This window comes from Amborella trichopoda, chromosome 1 (assembly GCF_054954075.1).
Source record: "Amborella trichopoda isolate Santa Cruz 75 chromosome 1, AtrichopodaSantaCruz75HAP2 v2.0, whole genome shotgun sequence".
Lineage (NCBI taxonomy): Eukaryota > Viridiplantae > Streptophyta > Magnoliopsida > Amborellales > Amborellaceae > Amborella > Amborella trichopoda.
In genome coordinates this window covers 58208409-58232882 of record NC_142336.1, presented here as the reverse complement: position 1 = coordinate 58232882, position 24474 = coordinate 58208409, and the positions used below count along the sequence as shown (strand labels likewise).

The window sequence follows — 24474 nt, the reverse complement described above, 5'->3', positions numbered from 1 at the left end:
TTTTCGAGAAAGCGGTCTCAAGTCTCGGGTTCTCCTTGAAACCCGAGACGCGTGCCACAAGGTCATCTCGACCCGGTGTCGAGATCGAGGCATCTAATCAGTGGCGCTTTTCATTTTCTTAAAAAAACAAAAGATGAGCTAGACTCGGGGGAGTTACTTGGAATCGCCCAAGTAAATCGCCTCGGCCAAGGCACGAGCACCTTGCTCGAGTCGATTTTTTGAACACTGAGCAAGACCAATAAAACAGAAAAAGAAAAATAATAAAAAAAATGTATTGCCATGTACAAATCCAGTATCATCCAGGACCACTTCCGATTTTCATGAACTAACTAGGTATTTTAAAACCAATAAAAATTTCTTTTTATAAAATCTCAAAAAATAAGGGATTTTCTTTAGAATGTGTTTTTAAATGTTTTTTTTTATGATTTTGGCCAAGCCTTGAAAATGTTTTGGCAATTTTCCAACTTTTTTAGAAAATTCAAAAATACTCCTAGGCACAAATCGATTCTTTAAAATCTATTTTTTCATTAATTTTCAACTTCATTTGGACGTGTTTTGTTTAATCATTATTTAAATATATTTTTCATATTTTTATTTAATTTTATGTTATTTATTTTTAAAATACTTTTTGACTGTCTGGGGCTTTTCCAGTTAGGCCGGTTGAACCGACCAGTTTACCTGTTAGGCTAATTGAACCGCTTCCGGCCCCGTCCGATTAACCATCCAGTTTCGATTTTTCCTGCACTGCTTTTAGGGAATTCGGCTTGCTTTTTAGAGCTTTCCACTTAAACCAAATCATGATTAGTATCATTTTAGGTCGACGCTACCTATGATGAGACTACTTAAGTTTACTTTGCGTATTTTATCGCCTATTGGAGCTCCTCTCAAGCTCTTTCGAATCTGTTCATTCTAAATTTTATCCTTCTTTGTTTTGCCACTTATCGATCAAATAATTTATTCAAAGTAGAGCCCCAAATAATTTATTCAAAACTTCTTGAATAACCCGTATTCAGCATATTGTATCAGGCATCCTAAACAATTAAGACACTTTGGTAATTTGACCCTCTTGATTGGCTCAAGCAAAATGACGAAAAGACATGTGGTTATGCTAGGTTAGGAGGAATACAGAACTATCGAATGACAAAAATGCCCAGTTCAACATTGTTAAACTGAACAACCAGAGCTATGTTGCCCTTCTCGCAATTCCATTTTCTCAGCTTTGAAAAAACAAGAGCATTTTACTATTTTAGCTCGACCAAAATAAGTGGACCAAATTTCCAAAGTGCCCCAAGTTACTTAGGATTAGGTTAATCTTAGGAGATAATGAAAACATTCTTTGATAAGGTACTTTAGTGACATGAATTTTAAAAATAAACCCCACAGTGAATCAAAGGCAACCTGATAAAAACCATGCCCTAAGGTTATTCATAGACTTTATAAACATACATTGAACCAATTTATGGATGGTGAGATCTAGGTTTTCCATTTTAACATCCATTTATTCTTAAAATACCCTTCTTGATTCTTAAGTTCAGCCCAAAATTTAAGATCAAATCAATCCCCCTAAGTAGGTCATCCGCCCGATAAATTAAATGAATTTGTATATGCAAGAACAAGGAGTTTAAACGCATAATCCAAATAAGGGGAATATTTATATTTTTCATTTTGGATAATATAAAAAATTGAAGTCCACTTTTAAGTTTGTTAAAGATGAATATAACACTTGGAAGCTGGAAGGGCAATACTCTTTTTCTTTAAAAAGCTTGTGACTTTTTATCTTTATATGTGATAATAATGCTTTGTATCTACTGATTTATTCTTATTATTGCAAAATGTATATAAGAAAGGTTCCAATCTCTCTAAGCAAACTTACCCATCATATCCATGAGCGCATTTGGTCTTGCATTTTCTCGTGCAAATAAAAAGATATGTGTTTTACTTGTAGTAGAGACACGTGACATTCAACTATACTTTGACTCTACATTGGGTGGCATATGAAAAGAACTTGTTAAGGTGCTGCCATGGAGAAAGACTTAAAAATGACCTGATCTAAATAAATTTCCATCTCTTTCTAAACTAAATCATTTTGGTGCAGATATAATTAAAAAGACATTTGAGGACTCTAATAGGAAAAGGGCCAAAAGGAGAAAAAGATTTCTCTTATTAATAATACTTATCTTTATTCAAACTTAAATGTTTGGAACATGTTTGTACACAAAGATGTTCTCTCCATTAATTTAGTTCAAAACCTAATTCCTAACCTTCTAAACCCTACGCATAGTCGCTTTACAATGAATTTGCTCCCTCAGGTAAATCTCTGAGTTGGGAATAATTTTTGGACCCTAAATTTTGCGGTGTAATTGTTAGAACATTACATCATCATCGTCAAAGCTTTTTTTTAACTAATTGGGGTCGACTATATGAATCTTGATCTACCATTCTGTTTTATCATGATATAACCCAACAACCAACTTCAAAAGAAAATAATTATGTATTCTCTATGTGCCTTAACAAAAAAAAAAGGGTCCCAAGATTAAACAGGAAATGCCCAATTTCTGGATGGCAAGATCAAGGTGTTTAAAGAAATCATGATCCAAATTCTTTCTCTTAGAAATAATCATACGGTAATATTTACATGAATCCCAAAATTTTGATTAAAAAAAAACAAAAAATCCTCCCAAGTAGCTTTTCTGCCCAAAAAAATAGTTTTACAGCATGCTCCCACTACAAAATGCAACACACAATGGTTTCCTGTGTTACTCTTCTTCTTTTTTTTCTCCTTGTTGTCCCTATTAGTTCGGAGTTAGTGAGACTTATCACTTATTTCACATGTTTGTTTTCATCATTCTGGGTTAGGGCTTAGCGTATTTGATTCCATTCAAAAATAACTTATGTACAGCTCGGTCAGAAAGTACAGTGTGCTAATGGTAGTATTTGGAAAATAATATGGATACTATTAATAATATAATGTAACAACCTTCAAAAACCATATTAAAGCCATTTGTGCTATCCAAATTTTCAAATATACACTATTTTATTCTAATAAATAATCACAAAAAAAGGAAAATTTGAAAACGGAACTTAAAAAGTATTTTTTTAGCCAAATTAACATAGGCCATCCATTTTGATAAGATGGTTAGATCTTGGCCTTAGAAGGATTTTTTCTTTTCCAAATTTTTTAGATGGCTTTATTATCATTAGATGAACAATGTTACAAAAAAATAAGATGATTTTGAGTCAAAGATCTTAAAATTCACTAAATAAATGATTTAGATTTATTGTTGGAAGGGACTCATTTTGACCATATCTAAGATCCAAATTGAAATTTTTTTTTTTTTTTTTGAAGATTGATTATTGAGATGAAGAGAGTGTGTGTGCAAAATTTCGATTCATACAAATACTACAAACATGATTTTCTAAAAGTATCGTTGCATCATACTATGATACAACCATTCATAAAATCACTGCCCATCAATGTTATTATGCCAATAGAGCACCTTTCAAATTTCGTTTCTTTTTTTTTTCCAAGGGAGTAATGAATGAAACGCTCCCATTGAAGTATATTGTACAATTATTTCACAACATAAAAGTGTTTTCCGACCTCGCAACGGGCCGAGCATGGGCCTGGCCAGCCCTGGCCCTAACTCAGCCCTATTTTCCTGAGGGCCAGACCAAGGGGGCCCTAGCCCTATCATGGTTGAGTTGGGTTGGGCAACAACGGGTAAAGTTAAAGGAAAAAAAATAGTAAAAAACATGCAAAATAAAGGCCGGACTGGGCCTGACCGTATTGGCCTAGTCTATGCTCGGCCCTCAAGCCACATTTTATTCCTAGGGCCTAGATTTTTAGGGCCAGGCCAGCCCACCCAACCCAACCCATTGCCACCCCTATGCTGTCTGGAAGAATTTATTAGATCAAAATTTTTGGACCCAACTAAAAATCACTGCAGGTTTTCCTCTAAATAAAAATTGTGAAGTTTGAGTACTTAGATACTTAGATGTGACCACTCAAAAAATCGGACAATGTGTGTTCTATCGCAAAACGTTATTTTTTTTCTCAAGGGAGCATATACAAATTTTCTTTGGAGTCTCTCTTTGAGGGGTGCGATTTGCATAGAGCCTAAGCTTTTAATAATTAAATTAGAGCTTACCTTCAAATAGTGTCGAGAAATGTGGTTTTAATACTGGAAATTTTTGTGATAACCTTAAAATATATTTTTATATTTATTTATAAAGTTTAAAGCTTCAAAAATAGTGTAGATAGACAGATCTAAAAAAACATGAAAATCTTAAAAATTGATGGTCCAAAAATGTGTTACGAAATACACTATTTCCAAAACTTGAAATCTACTTTTTTTCCCATGTCCATGCATCTTGACTTCGAGATGATTAATTTGAGGGCATTTGAGCATCAAAACAACTTCTTCTAGTGAAATTTTTGAGGTATGCTTTAATTTGATCCTTTAAAGCCTCGGCTCTATATAAACTTTTCCCCTCTTTTTGAAATTGGTCCCTAAGATGATAACATTCATTCCAAATTTTAAGGGTCCTAAAAGCATGGGTTCTAGGTGAGGGAGCAAATGGACCAAATGCTCCGGCGGGAGCATAGAATCTTTGGGCATCAGGAAAAAGAGGTCCAATTCCAATTAATTTCTATGGTCCGGAGTCCGTACTATGCATATAAACCCCATGGAATGGTGGACCACGTATCCGGCATGGCGGCAAAAGTAACATGTTGCTTTTGGTCGGATTCCCTGAACAAATCTAGGCCGTCTATAACAATCAACGGGTGTAATTTATGTATGATGGATGAAAATCTTGAACCGTGGATTACTTTTGAAATCCAACGGCCAGGATGAATCGTTTTTTCTATATATTAGTTCCTCAATCTGAATTTTTATTCAGATTCTCTCCCTAGAATTTGCCCCTCTTTCTCTCTCCTTTCCGTGTTTAACTTCCATTCTCTCTCCTCTCTCTCTAGAATTTGTCCCTCTTTCTCTCTCCTTCCTGTGTGTTTAACTTTCATTCTCTGTAATGGCGGATGCTGGTGGAGGAGGAGAAGAAGAGGAATTTAAAATATAAAATCAAGAGTGCATTCGTTCCTCACCTTGCTGAAGAAGCAATTGAGGAATTCTCTGCAACTTCTAATTTATCCGAACTCGAACACATTGTTGATAAGTGGTTGGCTATCTCAAGAGCGTATAAAGAAGGAGAGAAGAGCAAGAGAGAGGACACTAAAGAGAAAAATGAGTTAAGTGTTGTTGGGTTGGAGGGGAACTGAGTGGTATGGTCTTGTGTGTTGCTTGGAGATGAAGAAATGAGAGTCAGAGTTTTCTTTTATGTGATAGATGGTGTTTCATGTTTCTTGCTTCTGTGTTAATGGAGTTGTGATGTTCCCCGTGGTGTCCGTGTTATGGACTTGTTTTGTTCTCTGTTTGTTATGTGTTGATGGAGTTGTGATGTTTTTTGCTTTAAACTCTCTTTAGAGTTGTCTGTGTTAATGAAGTTGTTTGCTTTGTCTGTGTTAATGGAGTTCTGCTGTTTTTTTGTTTTTAAACCCTCTATGGAGTTGTGAGCTCTCTCTCTCTTTTTGAACCCTGTGAGCTCTTTATCTCTCACCTGCAATTCTCTCTCTGCTTCCCATGAAACTCTCTCTCTCTCCTCTAACATTCTCTCTAACTCGCTATCCTTGAAACACACACTCTCCCCCTCCCCCTCCCCCTTCCCCTCCCCCTCTGAGTTCTTCATTTTTCTTTATCAGCTGATGATACATGTTATGTCCACATTACAAAACTCAATTACGGGCGGTTATCTGCATTTTTATATAAAGTATGCTCCAGTGGGAACATACTATGCGCTTACTCCCATGGTTAGGGAGCGGAATATTTTTTTATTCTAAAATTTTGATAACCACATAAGAGATTAAATTATTATTTTCTGAATTTCTTTTCTTTTTGAGTTTTCAACATTTAGATCCGACTCTCTAGAAATTAGATGGATTTGTTCAATTAGCTTTTCAAATGCATAGGGAGTGCAATTTGATGATATGTTTTATTGAGGTCGAGGGATCAAGAGGTCATATCTCTAACATTTTGAGTTCCTAATGATTTTACCTGAGGGAATAAATAGACAATATACTCCTAGAAGAGTATGAAATCATTTGCCCTATATAAGATCTTCATGGGTGCTCCGTAGTTTTACTCGATTTTGGATAATAATGGACGTATATTGATCATATTAAATTCAGTACGATAATGTTGTTATAAATCGATGAGCGGTTTTATCTACTTCGAAAGATTTGCTGGCCCTATTGTAATTGACATAAATTTATTGCCTTTTGCTTGTTTTCTATTTTTTTTTCTCTTGTAATCTTGGAGGTTTTTTTTTTTTTTTTTGTGGGTAAGTGTACAATAAGATTATTTATCTAATCTCAAGACACTAGCAGTCTCCCATACCAAGTCACCAGGATGACACCATTGGTGAGGCCCAGGGCACCAGGGTGACACCACAGGTGAGCCCCTTTCCAATCCCAGTTTCGATCCGACACCACTACCAAACCCACAATCTGTCTCCTAGGCCTCAAACACCACCTCAAATGCCTTGGGTCTAAGAAGTGTGGCCCCTAAAAGCTTCCCTTACCGGGCTAGCCTCAGGATACACATGACGAAGATCGACCGAGGGCAATAAACCCCTCAATAATGGGGACCACGACTTCATACTAGTGTTCTAAGGACCTTGGCTATTAAACTGTTTAAAGCAGCGTTTTAAAAAACGCCGAGTCGAACCGGGCTCTCCCGGTTCGACTCGGAATTCACGAAAAGGGACCGGATCGGTTGAAAAATCGGAAATCGTCTGGTTCTAGAGAGAACCGGACGATTCCCGTACAGCGACTCGCTGATTCACTGTACGGAATCGGCGAGTCCGAACAGTGAATCAGCGAGTCCGTACGGCTTTTTTTTTTTTTTTTTTTTTTTTTTTTTTTTTTTTTTTTTTTTTTTTTTTTTTGTAATCCATGATAGATTTTTTTGTAATACTTGATCGATTTTTTTGTAATCCATGATCGAATTGTTTTTGTTTTTTTGTAATCCATGATCGAATTTTTTGGTTTTTTGTAACCCATAATAGAATTTTTTGTAATCCATGATCGAAATGTTTGTTTTCTTTTCTTGTAATCCATGATCGCTTTTTTTTTTTTTTTTGTAACCCATGATAGAATTTTTTGTAATCCATGATCGAATGTTTTGTAATACATGATCGAAATGTTTGTTTTTTTTTTGTAATCCATGATCGAAATGTTTGTTTTTTTTTTGTAATCCACGATTGAATTTTTTGTTTTTTGCTTTTTTTGTAACCCATGATAGAGTTTTTTGTAATCCATGATTGAATTTTTTGTAATCCATGATCGAACTGTTTTTTTCTTTTTTTGTAATCCACGATTGAATTTTTTGTTTTTTTTTGTTTGTTTTTTTTTGTAATCCATGATCGAATTTTATGTAATCCATGATCGAATTTTATATAATCCATGATCGAATTTTATGTAATCCATGATCGAATTTTATGTAATCCATGATCGAATTTTATGTAATCCATGATTGAATTTTTTGAAAATTTGTGATTTTTTTTTTTTAATCCATGATCGAATATTTTTTTGTAATCCATGATAGAATTTTTTGAAAATTTGTGATTTTTTTTTTAATCCATGGCCGATTTTTTTGAAAATTTGTTTTTTTTTTTTTAATCCATATTATTCAAAGAGAAAATGAGAGAGATGATGATTCTGAGGCCACCCTATCCCAGCCATATTATTCACATATCGAGTCCCAACAGCAACAGTGTAGGGATGAGCACGAAATACTGTAAATTAAATGCTTAATGGCGGTTCATACAGGGAAAGAACATATCAATATTCGCATATTCATTCAAAAACATGAAACTTTTTAATGGAGTACCCTCATTTTTTATTGAATTCCTAAAAAAAAATATTTATAATGAATTTTAATAATTTTTTCAAATTTTTTTTAAGCTTTATCCGATTCACCCGATTCCCGATCCGGATCGCCGATTCGCCGATCCGGATCGATTTTTTGGAAACCCGATCTGGGTCACCGATCCGTTTTTTAAACCATTGGTTTAAAGTATTGTTATAACGCCCTTTAAGTTGTTTCGAAAAGTTGGGTGGGATGAAAAACTTAAATGACGATGTTCTATTCACGTAACAGCCAAAGATCGCAATTGTCATAACTTATGACTGATGTTCTACTGTTTTAGACAACTTATAACAGCTGAAGACCATACCGGTTATGCGAAAAAGGGGTTCATGCATGGCGGGATTCATTACCACATTTGTGTTCCCCGAGGCATCACACAACCAACTTAAAGATGGATATGGAATTGTGATCTCCCCAAAAACAAAAAAAAAGGTAAATCAAGGGCTTAAAAAATTATCACTTCTAGTATTTAAAATTTATTTATTTATTTACACATTAATGATCTCAACTTTAGAGATTATATATACCTAAAACATTAGGTCCAAACTCCATATTTAAATCACGAAGAGTGGACACATATCTACATGAGCATATCTACATAAGCCCTAGGGGTCATGAAAACCATATCCATTGGGCATTACTTCATCACCTTCCACACGACATGCAAATTTGGACTGACGGATCCAATTTGTAATATCAAGAAAGGACCGGACCCACTTCAACACTCACAAATGCCTTTTAAAGGCAAATGTCACCAAAGTGCAGAGTATCATGGTATCCAGCCCCGACATAATGGTTAAGTGACACCGGACTACAAATGCAAGATTCATGTTAACACTAATGTCTTATCACCTAGCAAGTGTTGGTGAATGCCTAAGACCGTGGTTGAAAGAACTCTAATCATAGAACTCAATTAAGGTGATCAGCAGTTATGAATGCAGAATACATTTTTGTATGTAGGTGAATCCATCCCTTGAATAGAAAAGGATTTCTTTTCCATATTTATAAGCATTTGGATGCTTATAAATACCATCATTTGTTTCATACAAATAAACATTTCAATAGGTGCACCTTGATCTTCGCCATGGCCATGAAGTTCACCAAAACCATCTTCACATTCGGCTCACAAGGAACGTCAGTGGCTGAGTCAATCACCCACCCGCTGAACCGATTTGGGTTGTCGATCCAAGCAAGAGTGGACCAATTCTCTAGCTTGGTCATCAGTTCAAAAATAAAACTAAATATCATCTTAAATTCAAAATAATAGAAAAAAAATTGAATGTGAGGAACCTTGGTAGTTCAGATTGCATGGTTTTTTAACAAGCTCACCCAATTCTCTAAGGGCCCGTTCGGATTCTTGGATTTTTCAATCCTAGGAAAAGTCAATCATGAAATTAACATTTCTTAGAATAGGGTGTATGCTATTTGGATTGCATCATGTAGAAATAAAAAAAAGGCCAATTCCTATCTTTTTTTTGGAAATGCAAATCCTTTCTCTCACTAAAAATTTTGAAATAGTCTCTCTCTAAAATTTTAATATACTTTTTTTCAAAAACTTAAAATTTGAAATAGTTTCTCTAAAAATTTTGAGATAGTTTTCATTTTTAAAAAATTTATATTTAGTTTCTCTTTCTAAAATTTTCATCAAATACTTTCTCTTTAAAACTTAAAGTTTGAGTTAATCTCTCTCCAAAAATTTTGAGATAGTTTCTCTCTAAACAATATCAGGTAGTTCCTCTTTAAAATATAATATAATTTCTCTATCTAAAATTTTAAAGTGCTTTCTCCATCTGAAATTTAAAATATGAAATAGTTTCTTTCTAAAAAATTTAAAATAGTTTCTCTAAAAAATTTTAGGTACTTTCTTACTCTAAAATTTGATATAGTTACTCTATAAAATTTTAAGATGCTCTCTCTCTAGAACTTGAATTTTGAGATAGTTTCTCTCTCTAAAATTTTAATATAGTTTCTCTCTCTAAAACTTAAAATTTGATCTAATTTCTCTATCCAAAATTTTTCAAATGCCCTCTCTCGAAAAAATTTAAATACTTTCTCTATCTAAAACTTGATATAGTTTTACTCTATAAAATTTTAAAATATTCTCTCTAAAACTTAAAATTTGGGATAAATTCTCTCTAAAATTTTCAAATAGTTTCTCTCTAAAATTGTAATATACTCTCTCTAAAAGTTAAAATTTGAAATAATTTTCTCTATCTAAAATTTTTTAAATAGTTTCTCTATCTAAACATTTCAAGTATTTTTTCTACCTAAAATTTGATACAGTTTCTCTCTCTAAAGTTTTAAAATATGTTCTCTCTTTAAAACTTAAAATTTGAGATAGTTTGCAGTTTCTCTATCTAAAATTTGATATAGCTTCTAATCTAGAAAATTTTAATATGCTATCTCTAAAACTTAAATTTTCAAATAATTTCTCTTTCTAAATGTCTTGAAAAAATTTAAGTAATTTCTCTTTAAAATTTTAAGATATTTTCTTTAAAATTTAAGATTTGAAATAAGTTTCTCTCTGAATTTTTAATACCATCTCCTTAAAACTTTAAATTTGAGATAGTTTATATTTCTATAAATTCAAATATTTTCTCTCTAAAACATTTCATATACTCACTAGAATTTGATATAATTTCCCTCTCTAAAATTTTAATATGTTTTCTCTCTAAAAATTTTTAAAAAATTATTCTTCAACAACAAAATGGATCATTTCCATGAAATGTGAATTCCACCTATTCTGATGGAATTGAGATTTCCAAAATTAGGCTTAAAAGGAGTATTCAAAAATCCAACAGAAATCTAAATTCCAACATAAATGTCAATTCTAAGCAAATCAAACATGATTGGCCAACATTTTTTAAGAAAAATGACTTCCGAAAATCTGAATCCAATGAGCCAAACGGGCCACATGGAAGTCACAATCCATATTATCTCTTAGAGAGTGTCATTGAATAGACAGTTCCAAAAAAAAAATGTAAAATGTAAAGAGAGGAGCTGTAGCTACAATAAAATACAACTTCCTGATATAAAATGTAAAACGCATGTCAAAACTACTACCAAAAAGATGTAGTTCATGTCTCAAAATCCCATTACCTTATTGATGCCCATGATTATGAAATTTGAAGCTCAAAAAATGTTGTGAAAGATAACGTAAAAACAAATAGTTTAAACAATCTGTTACAAAATACACTATTTTTAATACTTAAATTCCAGTTTTTTTTTTTAGCTTTTAATATATAGAATTATCAAATATCAATTTGAAGGTTTTCAATTGCCAAAACAACCTTTTCCAGCCAGATTTGAGTCACGATGCTACCCTCACCACTTCCAAAATTAAAAGAAAGCATTTCTAATACACCACTAAGGTTAACACCCAAATAAGCCCTGCAAGTTACAAGTGAAATGGGTGGTTAACCACTTGGTCAGTTCTCTCATCATCGTCATCCAAAATTGGACAATGAGGACCACAAAACCAAGGTCTTTTTCATGGTCCGCTGGATAACTGTTCATTCTCAGTGAATCAGTCTATGAACCATATGGCATAAGCATTGAGGGTTTGATTTTCTTTTTCCTTTTTTTAAGAAAATTCAGGTTATTACTGAAATGAGGTGAGGAACAAGCAACACCCAGAATGGTTAGGAAATTAGAGATGAAGACCGAGAGGAACAAGCAATACCCAGAACGATCAGGAACTCGAGAGATGCAAAATCACTCAAAATTATGGCTCATACATTGCAAAGGAAGATGAGAGAAGCCGAAGCATCTTTACACAATCAATTATTCATTTCTTACCAGACTTTGTCTTTTTGGAGACTGTAGATTTCTTGGCTACCTTCTTTGTTGGCTTAGTAGCAGTTTTAGCCTTCTTACGCTTTGTAGTACCCTGCACAAACTCATGGAATAAGTATGTAATAAAACCAAGACATACAGAAGAACCGATCAACAATAAGACCAGGAATTCCAGTATCCACAAACAATTTTCATATGATTTCAGAGGCCAGAGCCAAGCACTTGAATATGCCAATTGTATGAAGAAGGATTTGCCAAGAGAGAGAGAGAGAGAATTGTACTAAGAAGGATTTGTCATGAGAGAGAGAGAGAGAGAGAGAGAGAATTGTACTCAGAAGGATTTGCCTTGAGAGAGAGAGATCCATAAGTAGACCCGAGATTGGAGAATATTATCATTTACTATACACACTTTCCCACCCTACAAAGTTTAAAGAGTAGCTCTAGATTATAAATTAGTGCTTTGAGAACAGGAAGGCCAAAATCCTAACAACCAATACAAGAAAAATAAAACTGGTAGCATATAAATCGTTTAGAACATCAATAGTTTTAAATCTTAAATTAATACTTAGGCAACCAAAAAGCCAATCCATTAAAACCAAAGAGAAAGAAAACCATAACATGCAATAAATTTTAGAACAAAATAAGAATATGATATCATGTTCATTTTGGCACAAAAACAAGGGTGAAGAGGATAAACAACATACTAATGATGATTTATCAGCCTTTTTCTTGGTCTTTGAATCAGCTGGATCTCCATTCTCATTGTCTTGATTGCCCTGATGATCAGATGCCCTCAGGGCATTGTCTCCTTCCTCATCCGAAGCAAAGGAAAACCCTTCAAGTGTACCTACCCAAATGAGATAAGAAACAAACACAACACAACACAAATGAGTGGCCTTATTATCAATAGAAATGCAGAAATGAGAAGTATGTCATATTAACACTACTTGAAAGACAAAGACGGTATATCTCAATCATCCATAGAGTTCACTACACAATAAGAATCATGGTTAAACTGCACTTGGTGATTTAAAAAAAATCTTTGATAAGTTCTGGTTTACACAGAGACACCCATTAAGTGAAATATCATAAGAGCTCCATATGAATAAGAACATTAAAGGTAGATCAAAAACTCCAAATAATGATGTCGCCACATAACACTTCCAATAGAAATAGAATGTCATTGACATGTACCCAGCTCAAGGCCAGCATCCCAATAAGGAGAAAAAGTACTACCAGCAACATATAAAAGTACAATGTGAATAATCTGCCTCAAAGAAGCATGAAAGAAAGAAAGAAAGGCATATACTAAGTATAAAAATCATGGAAAGTCTATTCAGCATGGTCACTTATTACCACCCGATTAGAGCAAAATATTATTATGGGAAGTTAACAAGCCAAATATGACTTGAGAGTGGACATTATGAAAAGAAAGGTCAGTATGCACTTTATTGCAAATGACGCTAATTGGATTTTTTCCAGAAGACTCTTTTAACACATGAAGGGTAGAGGATCCAACATGCAGAGGAATGTAGTAAGCATATATGATGCTCGCATGGGAGCATATTGCTGCAAGCTCCACATATATATTCACAGTCGAACATGGATTAGACAGTGAAGATTGGACAAAGGGAGATCACTACAGTCTAACCATATAATCACCAGTCCATTCCACTGTCAAATGCTTTAACAATGGATGCTCACTACACTACCTAGGGAACACAGTACATTTTTTAAAAAGATGCTTCATCTTAAGGAAGAAATACAATTTGAGGAACTAACAAGAAATCCCGCAAACAGAAACAATGTCCAAAACTTCATTCAACCACAGCAGAGTTTCCATAATCACATGGCTCCTTTATCATTTTCTCAAGAAACTGAACATTCAAAACTTCAGATAAGCAGGAGCGATGAAAATGGAATTAGATAAATTGGACAAAATAAGAAAGGGGGGTGGGGGGGGGGGGTAAGGAGAGAGAGAGATGGCTTCTTTTTCATTTTCTCAAGGAATTACTAAACACATGCACAATATAGAGAGAGAGAGTGGGGGGGGGGGGGGAGCATCTGAGCCAAAACCAGGGCTCAAGTAGTATTGTCTATATTGCATAGTGTCAAACTCTCTGAGAAATTTATTCCATTAGCCCAAGAACATGGAAAACTTGGATGAAGATTGGTAATTCTATGTGTATTACCAAAATGCTATCAAGACCATACTATCACTCAAAATTATAAGTTGTAGACGTAATATCTAACCTTCAACCATTGTTTCGGACTCGAAGACGTTAGAGTGTGGCTTCAACTGAATGAAGTCATTCATTACAGCCTCAACCTGTTCAAGAATGGAAACCACCAAAAGAAGACCATTAGTACAAAAGTAACTTGCACTTAAATAATTATGCTTGCAAGTAATACATCAACAAGACACAAAATAAAAGTGCAGATATACATGAAAGAATAACAGAGTCATCAATAGAAACATTTAAAAGACAAATGAAGTTTGAGGATTGCCGTGCATTTTAACAGCATATAACACATGAAAGTATCTCGCAAACTTTACAATTAAAGTAGCCCAGTTTTTTTTTAACAAAAAGTTCAAACTATTTCAACAATGGTAAACCCAAAGAAACTTATGCAAGGAAGAGCAAACCTTAGCTACTGATTGCCCAAAGCTGACCTGCACAAAGAAAAAATAATGGGGTGTCAAAGGCAGATGGCGGATAACAATAGTCAAATTGAAAATAAGGAAAGAAAGCAGAACATCACAAGTAGATAATCTAAGGTACAACGTAAATTGTTTCTCAAAGAACACGAAATTTGCATTGGAGTTTACCAGGAAGGGGAAAGGTAACATACTATGCAAAATGTTCTCGAAGGAGCTATTGTTGTTTTATAAATGGTACCTGAAATATTGAAATTTTGATTCAGAAGGCATCTACTACATTACAGATTACAACATAGAACCCCCCCTCATTCTTTACAAGTTAAATGGAAAAGATACTACCACTTTTGAATTTTACTACCTCTGAATGTTTCAATCTAAAGGAGAGCACCATAAATTGAATGATCTATGAAGGAAACTAGCCAGAGAAGCGGAATTAATTGAAATTCTAGCTAAATTGGCATGAACAATTCCACCACTTGGAACAGAATAGTAAAGCAGCCACTTTTCAACAAAGCCACATTAGCCCGGGATTGCTCTTCACTGGCGAGCAATCAAGAAAGTAGTATGGAAAATATGCCAGCAGAGTTAACTAACAAGCATTTTCACATAACAGTTCAAGTAAAAATCAGGTACTCCAAATGGATCATTTACTCAAAAATTACTAGAAAACAAAAAAGGAAATTTCAAATAAATAAATATTCTACAAAAGAGTAAATTTCAAATAATGAAATATTTTAAAACAAGAGTGAACAAAATAAAAAACATAAACAAAAGCATCTTAATACATAAAAATTCATATGGTCAAATTCAAATATCATCCTCAAGTCATTGATTTGGAAAAACACAAATGACACAATCTGGAAAATCTATGAAGCACTATAGCCAATATAGGAGGGATTCAACAAATAAGCATCAGATAGCAGCCAATACGAATAGTAGCATACACAAAAAACAGCTTTGGTATAAATTTTACCACAAAGGAAACCCAAGCCTAACTCACTGAGTGAAAAAGACAACAATTAGTAAGTATAAAACCGCAGTCATCTAATGAAAATACCAGTTACAGTGAGATTCATAAGGTGGTCTATGGTTATGGTAAATGAGATTCATTGAGAAAGTCTAAAATTTATATTCCTCTGATATTTACCATATTCTTTCCAAGTCCCTCTCCAAATTGCGGAATTTCTAAGCTTGATATATACGTGGTTATAATTTGAACTTGATTGTAACATAAAATAAGTGTGCAGTAATATAAATGAGCAAAAAGTATGAAAAACATATTAGAACTACTCTTATAATCAAATAATGCGTCAGAAAAATGATGACCATAAAACAACACAGTAGGTTTTTGTCTAAAGAATACGATATGGCCTTCATTGAATTGTAGATTGAATATGGATTAATTGTAGATTGAATATGGATTAATTGAATGGTTCACCAGAATAAATGACAATAATTAGTGTATGTTTTGAATAATATACAGGACGAGAATTAACATACCTTTCAAATCTAAAAGCATTTCAGGTTTCCCAGAAGGAGAATTTGAAATTAATATTCGCCCAACAGCACCAACATCTCCACTCATATCTAGAGCTTCACCTTCACACTCAATGAGTGCCTGCCATAGTATAAGAATTTTCTTGTAAGAACAAGATACGCAATCGACACATGCGTGCACACACAGAGGAAAGGATCAGAAGTAGAACATCAGTGCAATATAAAGCTAGAATGACATGATTGAACAAATCATTAATAAATACAATCTAAATCAACAACCAAAAACACATACTTAAAAAATTATGATATAGAAAACCAAATCCATGCATGAGTTAAGATGCTTAACTGACGATAAAAGCGATGAATTTTATTCCATGTTTAGATATAATTGTGCAATGGAGTAGCATGTATTTAAAGGTATTTATTGAAAAAGAAATTTCAACAATGACATATACCACAAAAAGTTAGTTACCAATTGTCACCTACAGTTGACATATAGACATTTACAGCACAGGTTAAATGGAAAACGAACAAAAGGAGAAGCTAGATTACATTCCTTGAAGTGACAAAAGCATACATTAACCTGCAATTGCATATAAGAACAATAGGCTACCTTCGACCGCTGGATTTTTTCAGGGAAAACCAGAGGCAATCTTGAGGAGACCTGAAAGTGACAAGCAGATATAAGCCAGTGAACAATTTGCTTGAAATCTCCACATAGTAAAAGCATTACTGCAAGCACTGAGAATTAAAAATAACATAAATAAGGCTAAGTAGCACCAATTGAGCACATAATATTTAACCAAACTTGTCCTTTACCAACTAACTGGGATGAATCAGTAACCTTAATATATCAGAATGCATTATCAGGTCAAGAGATACCCAACCAGTAAGATCTCTTACACGATGTTCGTTTTGTTTCTCAGGAATATCTTCATCGGCATTGTTGAGACCACCTTCCCCTTCATCCTCTGAGATAAATGCATAGGTAATCAGGGTGAAGTCAAGACATGTAACACCAGCAGTGATGTGCAAAGGGGAAAAAAGGACCAAAAAAATAAAAGAAAAAGACCCCAAGCGTGGTGCCTGTCATTTTATGTATTCCATTGGAATATAGTGAACTTCCTCTTTAAGAAGTATTTCTCCTCCTGCCACTTCGTGGTCCACAACAGGGGTTAAAAACTTCTCAAGTCATTTTCCTTTACAACTAACACTATTTGAAGCAACCCGTTCCCCCATATAGACATACCTTCCTGGATTTTATGATTATTTGTGCGCTTTTTGCTTTTTAAACCTTTCGACACTGGAACCTTGGTCTCTGGAGCCTCTTCTTCACTATCAACAGAGATTGCATCCTGATCTCTCTCATGAGCTTCAGGCCTGGAAAGCTCGACCTCTTCTTCAAGACAAGGAACTGAACGCCGTATTGGGCTATCCTCTGCAGACTCTGAGGGAGATGACAATGTGATAAATGTTGGTGCCTACATAGACATAACATTCACAATGAACATGTATGCATATATGGACGTATGCATGTATAGATGGATGGATGGATGGATGTATGCGTGTATGCACATAGATACAATTTCTGTAAGCATGTGTTGATTCATGCTTGGAAGAGCAAACCATGTTTATTTGTTTCGCCCATTGCCACAAACTGGGAAACCCACACCTTACATACTGTATGTCACTCGCCTGTATGTCACTCGCCAGTCACATATAGTTCGCATTCATGCATGACCCAAGCCAACTAGGTAGAGGCATGGGGGCCAATCAGATGGTGTTAGAAACATGGTCATTCACGAACATGTGGACCGCTGAAAGTACAATAAAAATCAGTCACTGAATTAGACTCTTTGCAGCTTGCAAACCAATTTTGAAAAATTTCCTAGGTGTGTAGGCCACAGTGTTCCATAACGGATCAATGTAGATTGAGGACACATTAATCCTCCTCACTTAATGAGGGTTAATTTGGAAGCAGATCCCATATTAGTTTGGGAGCCTATGAGGTGAGAACTGAAAAGAGGAAATGTCCTTGATTGGGCAGCTGCAATGAATCAAATCAATTCATAATGGTGTGGAGACTAATGTGGCATGAGGCCAAAGAAATTTCCGTGTTCACATGTATCCTTGTCATGACCACAGAAAAGTGTAAAGGAAGTAGTAAACAAAGCATTTTATCAAAAAAAAGAAAGTAAACAAAGTCATATCTTGAGCAGTGAAAAACATTTTTTAACTTCATCAAAAAAGAAAGCATTTTAACAGTTGTCCGTTTTACTTAGCATGCTTAACTAATGGCACCAACAATAAGAACATTGAAATGGGAAATTCAAGTAAGGAGATAAAGAAGATCACATTGTATAGTTATGGAAGCACTGGCTAGTTTTCAAAATGAACAGTGTGGTTAATGATCTATAATTCATTTTAGTAATCAGCTGAAATGTACCAAACAAAATAGCTGATGCCAATCAATAACTTAAAAATGGTTCTCGAGATAGTTCCTTGTGCTTTAACATTATAAATTGGAAGTTACAAAGATACTTCCCATAATGATCAATAGGAGAATTGATAAAAGATTGGAATTCACCTAGAATAGGATGCAATTCAAATCCACGTACATTCTCACATTGGATTAATTCAAATTCCCCGATGAACTGACTGAAATTTTGACTCTTTTGGCATAATCATCGTATCAGAAATTACAACTCTCTCACTTCAAGAATAAAAATTACATTACTAAATAGTAGATCAAGTAAAACTGCCACTTTATTACATCAAGAACAAGAATCAGCTCACCAAATAACAGATCAATTAATATTTTATTTACAGAAGAAACCTCAGTAAATGATAACCCATAACTATATCATCATCAACATCATCATCATCCAAGCCTTATCCCAATGATCTAGGGCCGGCTACATGAATCATGTTCTTTCATTCATAGGTTCAAGATTCATGATAAGATATGGCAAAATTTTATGCTGGCTGCCTACCTAACTAACTCAGCCCACCAGACCTAAGGAGGGTTAAGGGAAAATTTAAGGTCCTCGTCCTTATTAGCCCAACCCATCCAATTGATTATAAGTGGAGATGACCAAAATAGAAATAAAAAACTGTAGAACATCACGGCATGCCATTTGATATGAATATCAGATTTCAAAAATAAACTGGGTTAACAAATATTTAACAACAAAAAGGACAAAGTTAATACAGGAAACAGCTGAAATGGCTTTCTGAGTTCTCTAAAGAGATAAGTTCAATTTAGAGAAGTTATTCAAATAAACAAATTCAATGAATAAACGGAACACAGCAGATAGATGAATATTAAGGAAACCAAAAATGAAAAACAAATTGGGTTTACTTAGCAAATAAAAAATGAAGTGGTTTTCTCTAAAGATAGAGAGGTAGCAGTCAAAAAGCACAGAAATCAAAAAATAAGAATGAGGTGTTGTTAGAGAGAGAAACAAAGGGCAACACACGAAAACAGCAATCAAATGGATAAATTAACATGCAGAATACCAAAAAATGGGGTCAACGAATGCATAAGCATAGAGATCAAAAAGTGAAAAAATGAACAAGGATTGATATATATAGAGAGAGATCGAGATAAGAGAGAACAGCGACAATGCACAACTAGGGAGAAATAAATGGTGATAAAGGATGTAAGTATCAAATAGAGAAACTGAAGTATTGATTATAAAAATTGAAGTGGGTTTTGCAAGAGCCAGGAGAGACAGAGAGAGAGGTGAAATAATGCATAAGTGGAGAGATTAAAAGTGTAGCAGTGAGGAAAACACAGGCAGAGATATATCCATAGTGAAAATACGATAGAGGTCTTTCTAGAGACACAATAGATGTTGTGTTCACGAGTAGCGAGAGAGATGAACAGAAAAAAATGAAGCAGGTATTCCTAGAGAAAGAGAAGTGAAATAATGAAAATCTGCTTCTAGGGATAGAGCAAACACATAGAAATATCCACGTAAAAAATTGAAGTAAGCATTTCTAGAGAGAGAAAGCTAGGGATAGAGCAAACACATAGAAATATCCATGTAAAAAATTGAAGTAAGCATTTCTAGAGAGAGAAAGGAAGAGATCGAGATACGATGTATGCACAAATATAGAAAAATCAGCAGTATAAATAAAAGATGAAGTAGGCATTTCTCTAGAGAGAAACCTGGAAATTGTGGATCCAGTCTGGTGACGGCTCTCGAGAAGAAGCCATTAGAGGACTCAGACCCACAACAGTGAGGAAGAGAAGACCGCCAAACCAAAAAGAGGTTTTGTTGGAGGGAGAACAATACAATACCTGAATGTGTCCCAATCCCTTCAACCTATCTCAAATAAATCCTCTTCCTTTTCTACACTATCCAAGACGTCTTTATTTTTTTACCTTGCAATAACAATTGGGATTAGGAGGTTAGCTTGTGCGCTATTAAGTTCAAGAAATGTTTTTTGAACTATAACTCTACTCAAACAGACTCTTATAATTACTCGATTTGAAACTTGATCTCTTTATATATTAATTATTTAAAATATCAATTATTTTAAATTATTTGAAATATTAAGTCTTATTATGTATTAATTAATACAAATATGACTTCTAATTATTTTTTAGCAATTTATTTCGAATAAAATAACATTATCATTTCAAAAATATTATCGGTAAGAATTCTTATGATTTTATCTCATGTAATTTTAGGATGGACATTGAAAACTTACATGAATTTATTGTCAAGATCGGTTTTATTAAAAGGTAAAATTATCACAGATAATAAGTACATCTGTGTCTAAAAAAGTTGTGGATCTTAAAATTTTCCTTAACTTGTTCCAAGCCAAGGTAAAAGAGGTAAGCTTTGTTAGTTAGGCAGCTGCCAAAAATTTCTCATTAATCCACAATATTAGCGGACCGGGATTTATGTAGCCGAACCCAATTAGTTGAAAAAAAGATTTGATAGCGATGAAGAACAAATACATCCAAACAAGTCCTAAAAGTCAATTAAAAAATAGTCATCACAGCATTATGTTTTAAAGTCCATATAGAGTTTGTAAATCAAAAAACATTTTGGAAATAAAAATGGAGGAAAAATAGTAAAAAAAAAACATATTTTATAATTCGTTTTCAAAATTTTATTCAGTATATCAATTTAGAAATGTTTTGGCACAAGTTTGAATAAAATTGGTGAAACATTGAGGGAGGAATAAAAGATTTTCGATTTTAAGCTAGAAAAGGTCCTCATTTTTCAACTCAATCTCCTCATACAAGGGCATCGATCCAACAAATTATGATATGGATCTTTTAGATGGGTCTAATGACAATATTTTTTGAAATCAAATTTAAGATAATTTAGTTGATAAATGAGGGAATTGGGCGAATTTGACGTATACTTCAAAATGGTGAGATTTTTTCGAAAAATTGCTCAAATGCAATTTTTTAGCAAAATAATTGTTGTATGTGGCAAAATGGTGAGAATTTTTTGAAAAAAATGTTCAAATGCAATTTTTTAGCAAAATAATTATTGTTTGGGGCTAAGATTGTGTCCAAATAAATCAAATTAGGCCCTAGATGCGGATTATAGGTTGAAAAATTTTAAATAATAATGATGATTACAATTAAAAAATAAAGGTATCTAGGGCAACTCAATAAGTCTAAGCAAGACCCGAGTGGGCCAACCTCCGAATCCTAGTCAACTAGGCAAGGCCCAAGTCACACAGCTTCTTCATTTTTTTTCTTTTTTTTTTTCTTTTTTTATATATATTTTTTTAATTCACACAGCTCAAAGCTTAATACAATGTGGTTAACTTGCGACTATATATATATGGAAAGTATAAAATATTTTTTTGGAGTGTTGCCTTTTCATTAAAAAGAGTCTTAAATGCTCGTATAGCACAAATTAGGGATAAATTTAAGAATGGGTGCGGTTTCTATAAGGTTACAACCTTAAACAATCCAGTTAAGGTGCACCTCCAAATTTTATCATAACATGTAATTTTGGTGTTAAAAAAATCTTAAGATTATCTGAAAATCTATTTTTATATCTAATTATAAAATTTTAAACTTCAAAAATTGTTCAAATCAAGTAGATCTATAAGCATATGAAAATCTTGCAAATTGACGGTCTAGATAGTATGTTTTATTTTTTAGACTCAAAATCTTTTTTTTTTCATATTCATACATCTCGATGTCGAGATGATCAATTAGAGAGTTTTTAACATGAAAACAACTTTCCCGATAGATTTTTGCGGTACATCTATAATTCTACAGTTAGGGTTGCAACCTTATATAACTTTTTTTCCTTTAAGTATTAGTCGACATAAATAGGAAAAAATAAAGTATTATAGTATTAAGAGATTATATATATGAAAAAATAATTCATTACAAGGAGATCACAATAACATTTGAAATCCGTCCACTTGTATTACAAAGTTCGAAAAAAAATTAAACTGTTAGCTGAGAAACTTTTGAACTTTAAACCCGATCAATAGAACACTCTCAATTATTTGATTTGACGAATGCGAAGTCTTCAATACAAAAAGATGCCTTTTGTAGATTGGTTTTTCTTATATTTATGCTTACCAAGAGTACTCAAAGATCAGAGAGGATGTTAAACCACCTGAAATTCCCCATTCCCTTGGATGATTGGGGTCCGATGGCTTGTAAATTGTGGTGCAAACCTTGTTTTAGTAAATCTTCACTTCATAACTCATCGAACATTGCAAGTCAAGTATTGGAAGAAACCTTTACATCGATCATCTTGACTTGAATATTATGGTTGTGAAAAAAATTATGATTTCAAGATATAAAAGTAATGTATATTTGTAACAATTTATCTAAACTGTACATTTTGCTTTAAAAATAAGTGTTCATAAATCCACAAGATTTGTCCCATTTTTTTAGTTTCAATATTTATGATCGGTATTGAAATTGATTTTAGAGCCATCATAAAGATTTTTGTTACCGAAAGTACTTTTTCAGGTGAAGATTTAAGGTGAAGCTTTATTTTGTTTTCCTAACTCCCAGGCCTTGTATAAATAATTCATATATGGGAAGTGTTTAGAAACTTAAACACCCCCATCCTTTTTAAGAAAATTACTCATCTCATTAGGCTAAAGTGAATCTTAAATATCCAGAAAAGTACCACTAAATGGATCTTTTATTCAAGGGAGTAAGTGAGCAGCGTGATTCCATAAGATCATGCTATATTGTTCTTATAAGAGCTCTATTTCATTTAGTCATTTTTTTGGGTTTATCATGTAACTTTGATTTTAAGAGTTTGTTTGAATGTCATCGTTGTCATTGATTATTCACTATTTCAATAAATCTTAATTATAAACTATTTCTTGTTTGGCAATGCCCATGATAAAGTTAAGGGAAAGCTTTCTATGTCCCCCTACAACATAGAAGTTCTATGTTCCCCCTATCCAACCGTCCATTTTTTAATAGAGGGCTAAGATTGCCCCAATCACAATGTCATGTCTCTACACTGTTTTTTTTTTTTTCTATAAACTGTTTTAACACCAAACTTTGGACGTCCATTTCTATATTAAACTCGCACTAATGAAAAATATAAAAATAATATTTTCAATAAAATAAAATGACCAAAATACCTCTGAAAGTTTCAAGGGGTATTTTGGTCATTATTTTTTATCGAAGAATTATTATTAATATTTTTTACAAGTGCGCCCCAATAAGAAGATGGCACATACCAATTTTTATATCCAAAATAATTGTATTAAAAAAACTAAAAATAAAATACATTGAGACATCGGATCTAAAATCAAACAGTGAGTGGCTCTCTTGATAAAAAATGGACGGCTGGATGGTAAAGAGAACGTAGAACTTCTATGTTGTAGGGGAAACATAGAAAGCTTTCCCTAAAGTTAATTGATATAAACTTACAAGTATGTCTTATTGAAAAGTTGCTTTTACTTTATTCAAAGTAATTTGCTAAATTACATATTTCTATCCAAAAAGTTAAAAACAGATGAAAATCACCTAAAAATTTAAATAATTAAATAATATTATATACAGTAAGATATATACCAAATAACTAACAAAATAGTATTTTTTGAAATATATTAATTTCAATAAAATAATATATTCTAGATAAAAATAATTGCCATCCAAACATGCCCTAATTATGAGTCTATTCTATATGCATTAGATTACATTCAAAGGAAGGACTCACACGCCTTCATTAACATATGACTTTGAAATAACATTCTTACAGTCACATGCTTTTAACATGGTACTTTTAGTATAATATCCTTCATGTTTCTTTTTTATTTTTCTTTATATTGGTTATCACAAATATTCAAGTATATTTCTATATTTTATTTATAATGTAGATAACTAGGGACTAACATGCTTTCTATATTTGGCTTTTAAAAGATTTTAAATAGATTTTCCAAATATTTAGTGAAATTTGTGTGAAGTATTTTGATTTAATTTATATTTTTATTTTAATTATTGGGATCTATCTAAGAATCACCATATGACTATTTTCATGGACTGATTTCCACACTGGAGGATCGGTT

At 33.2% G+C, this 24474-nt stretch overlaps 1 protein-coding gene across 6 annotated transcripts; it reads right to left on the bottom strand.

Annotated features, from left to right (window-relative positions):
• Positions 1 to 11674: 11674 nt before the first annotated feature.
• Positions 11675 to 20272, bottom strand: BIN4 (double-stranded DNA binding protein). Of its 6 annotated transcripts, none has more exons than XR_016042125.1 (10): positions 20114 to 20272; positions 17189 to 17420; positions 16843 to 16910; positions 16517 to 16603; positions 15943 to 16060; positions 14611 to 14680; positions 14428 to 14454; positions 14034 to 14109; positions 12485 to 12627; positions 11675 to 11874 (listed from the first exon to the last, which is right to left on the bottom strand). XR_016042125.1 is itself a non-coding variant. In XM_011627434.3 (10 exons), the coding sequence occupies exons 1-10, from the start codon at positions 20159 to 20161 to the stop codon at positions 11773 to 11775; spliced, it is 948 nt and encodes a 315-aa protein (XP_011625736.2). In that variant the 5' UTR covers positions 20162 to 20272; the 3' UTR covers positions 11675 to 11772. The 6 variants fall into 6 exon arrangements, 3 of the variants coding, with proteins under 3 accessions (XP_011625736.2, XP_011625738.2, XP_006850901.2); XR_016042126.1 differs by having other exon boundaries at positions 16523 to 16603; XR_016042127.1 differs by having other exon boundaries at positions 16553 to 16603.
• Between the last annotated feature and the right edge of the window lie 4202 nt (positions 20273 to 24474).

Excerpts from the sequence above, each read along its gene's own strand:
- BIN4 (XM_011627434.3), bottom strand. The coding sequence starts at position 20,161 with ATGGCTTCTTCTCGAGAGCCGTCACCAGACTGGATCCACAATTTCCAG. Across the intron at positions 14,681-15,942 it reads AATGCTTTTAGATTTGAAAG|GTACCATTTATAAAACAACA; the intron begins GTATGTTAATTC and ends TCAATATTTCAG. Across the intron at positions 12,628-14,033 it reads GTCCGAAACAATGGTTGAAG|GTACACTTGAAGGGTTTTCC; the intron begins GTTAGATATTAC and ends TCATTTGGGTAG.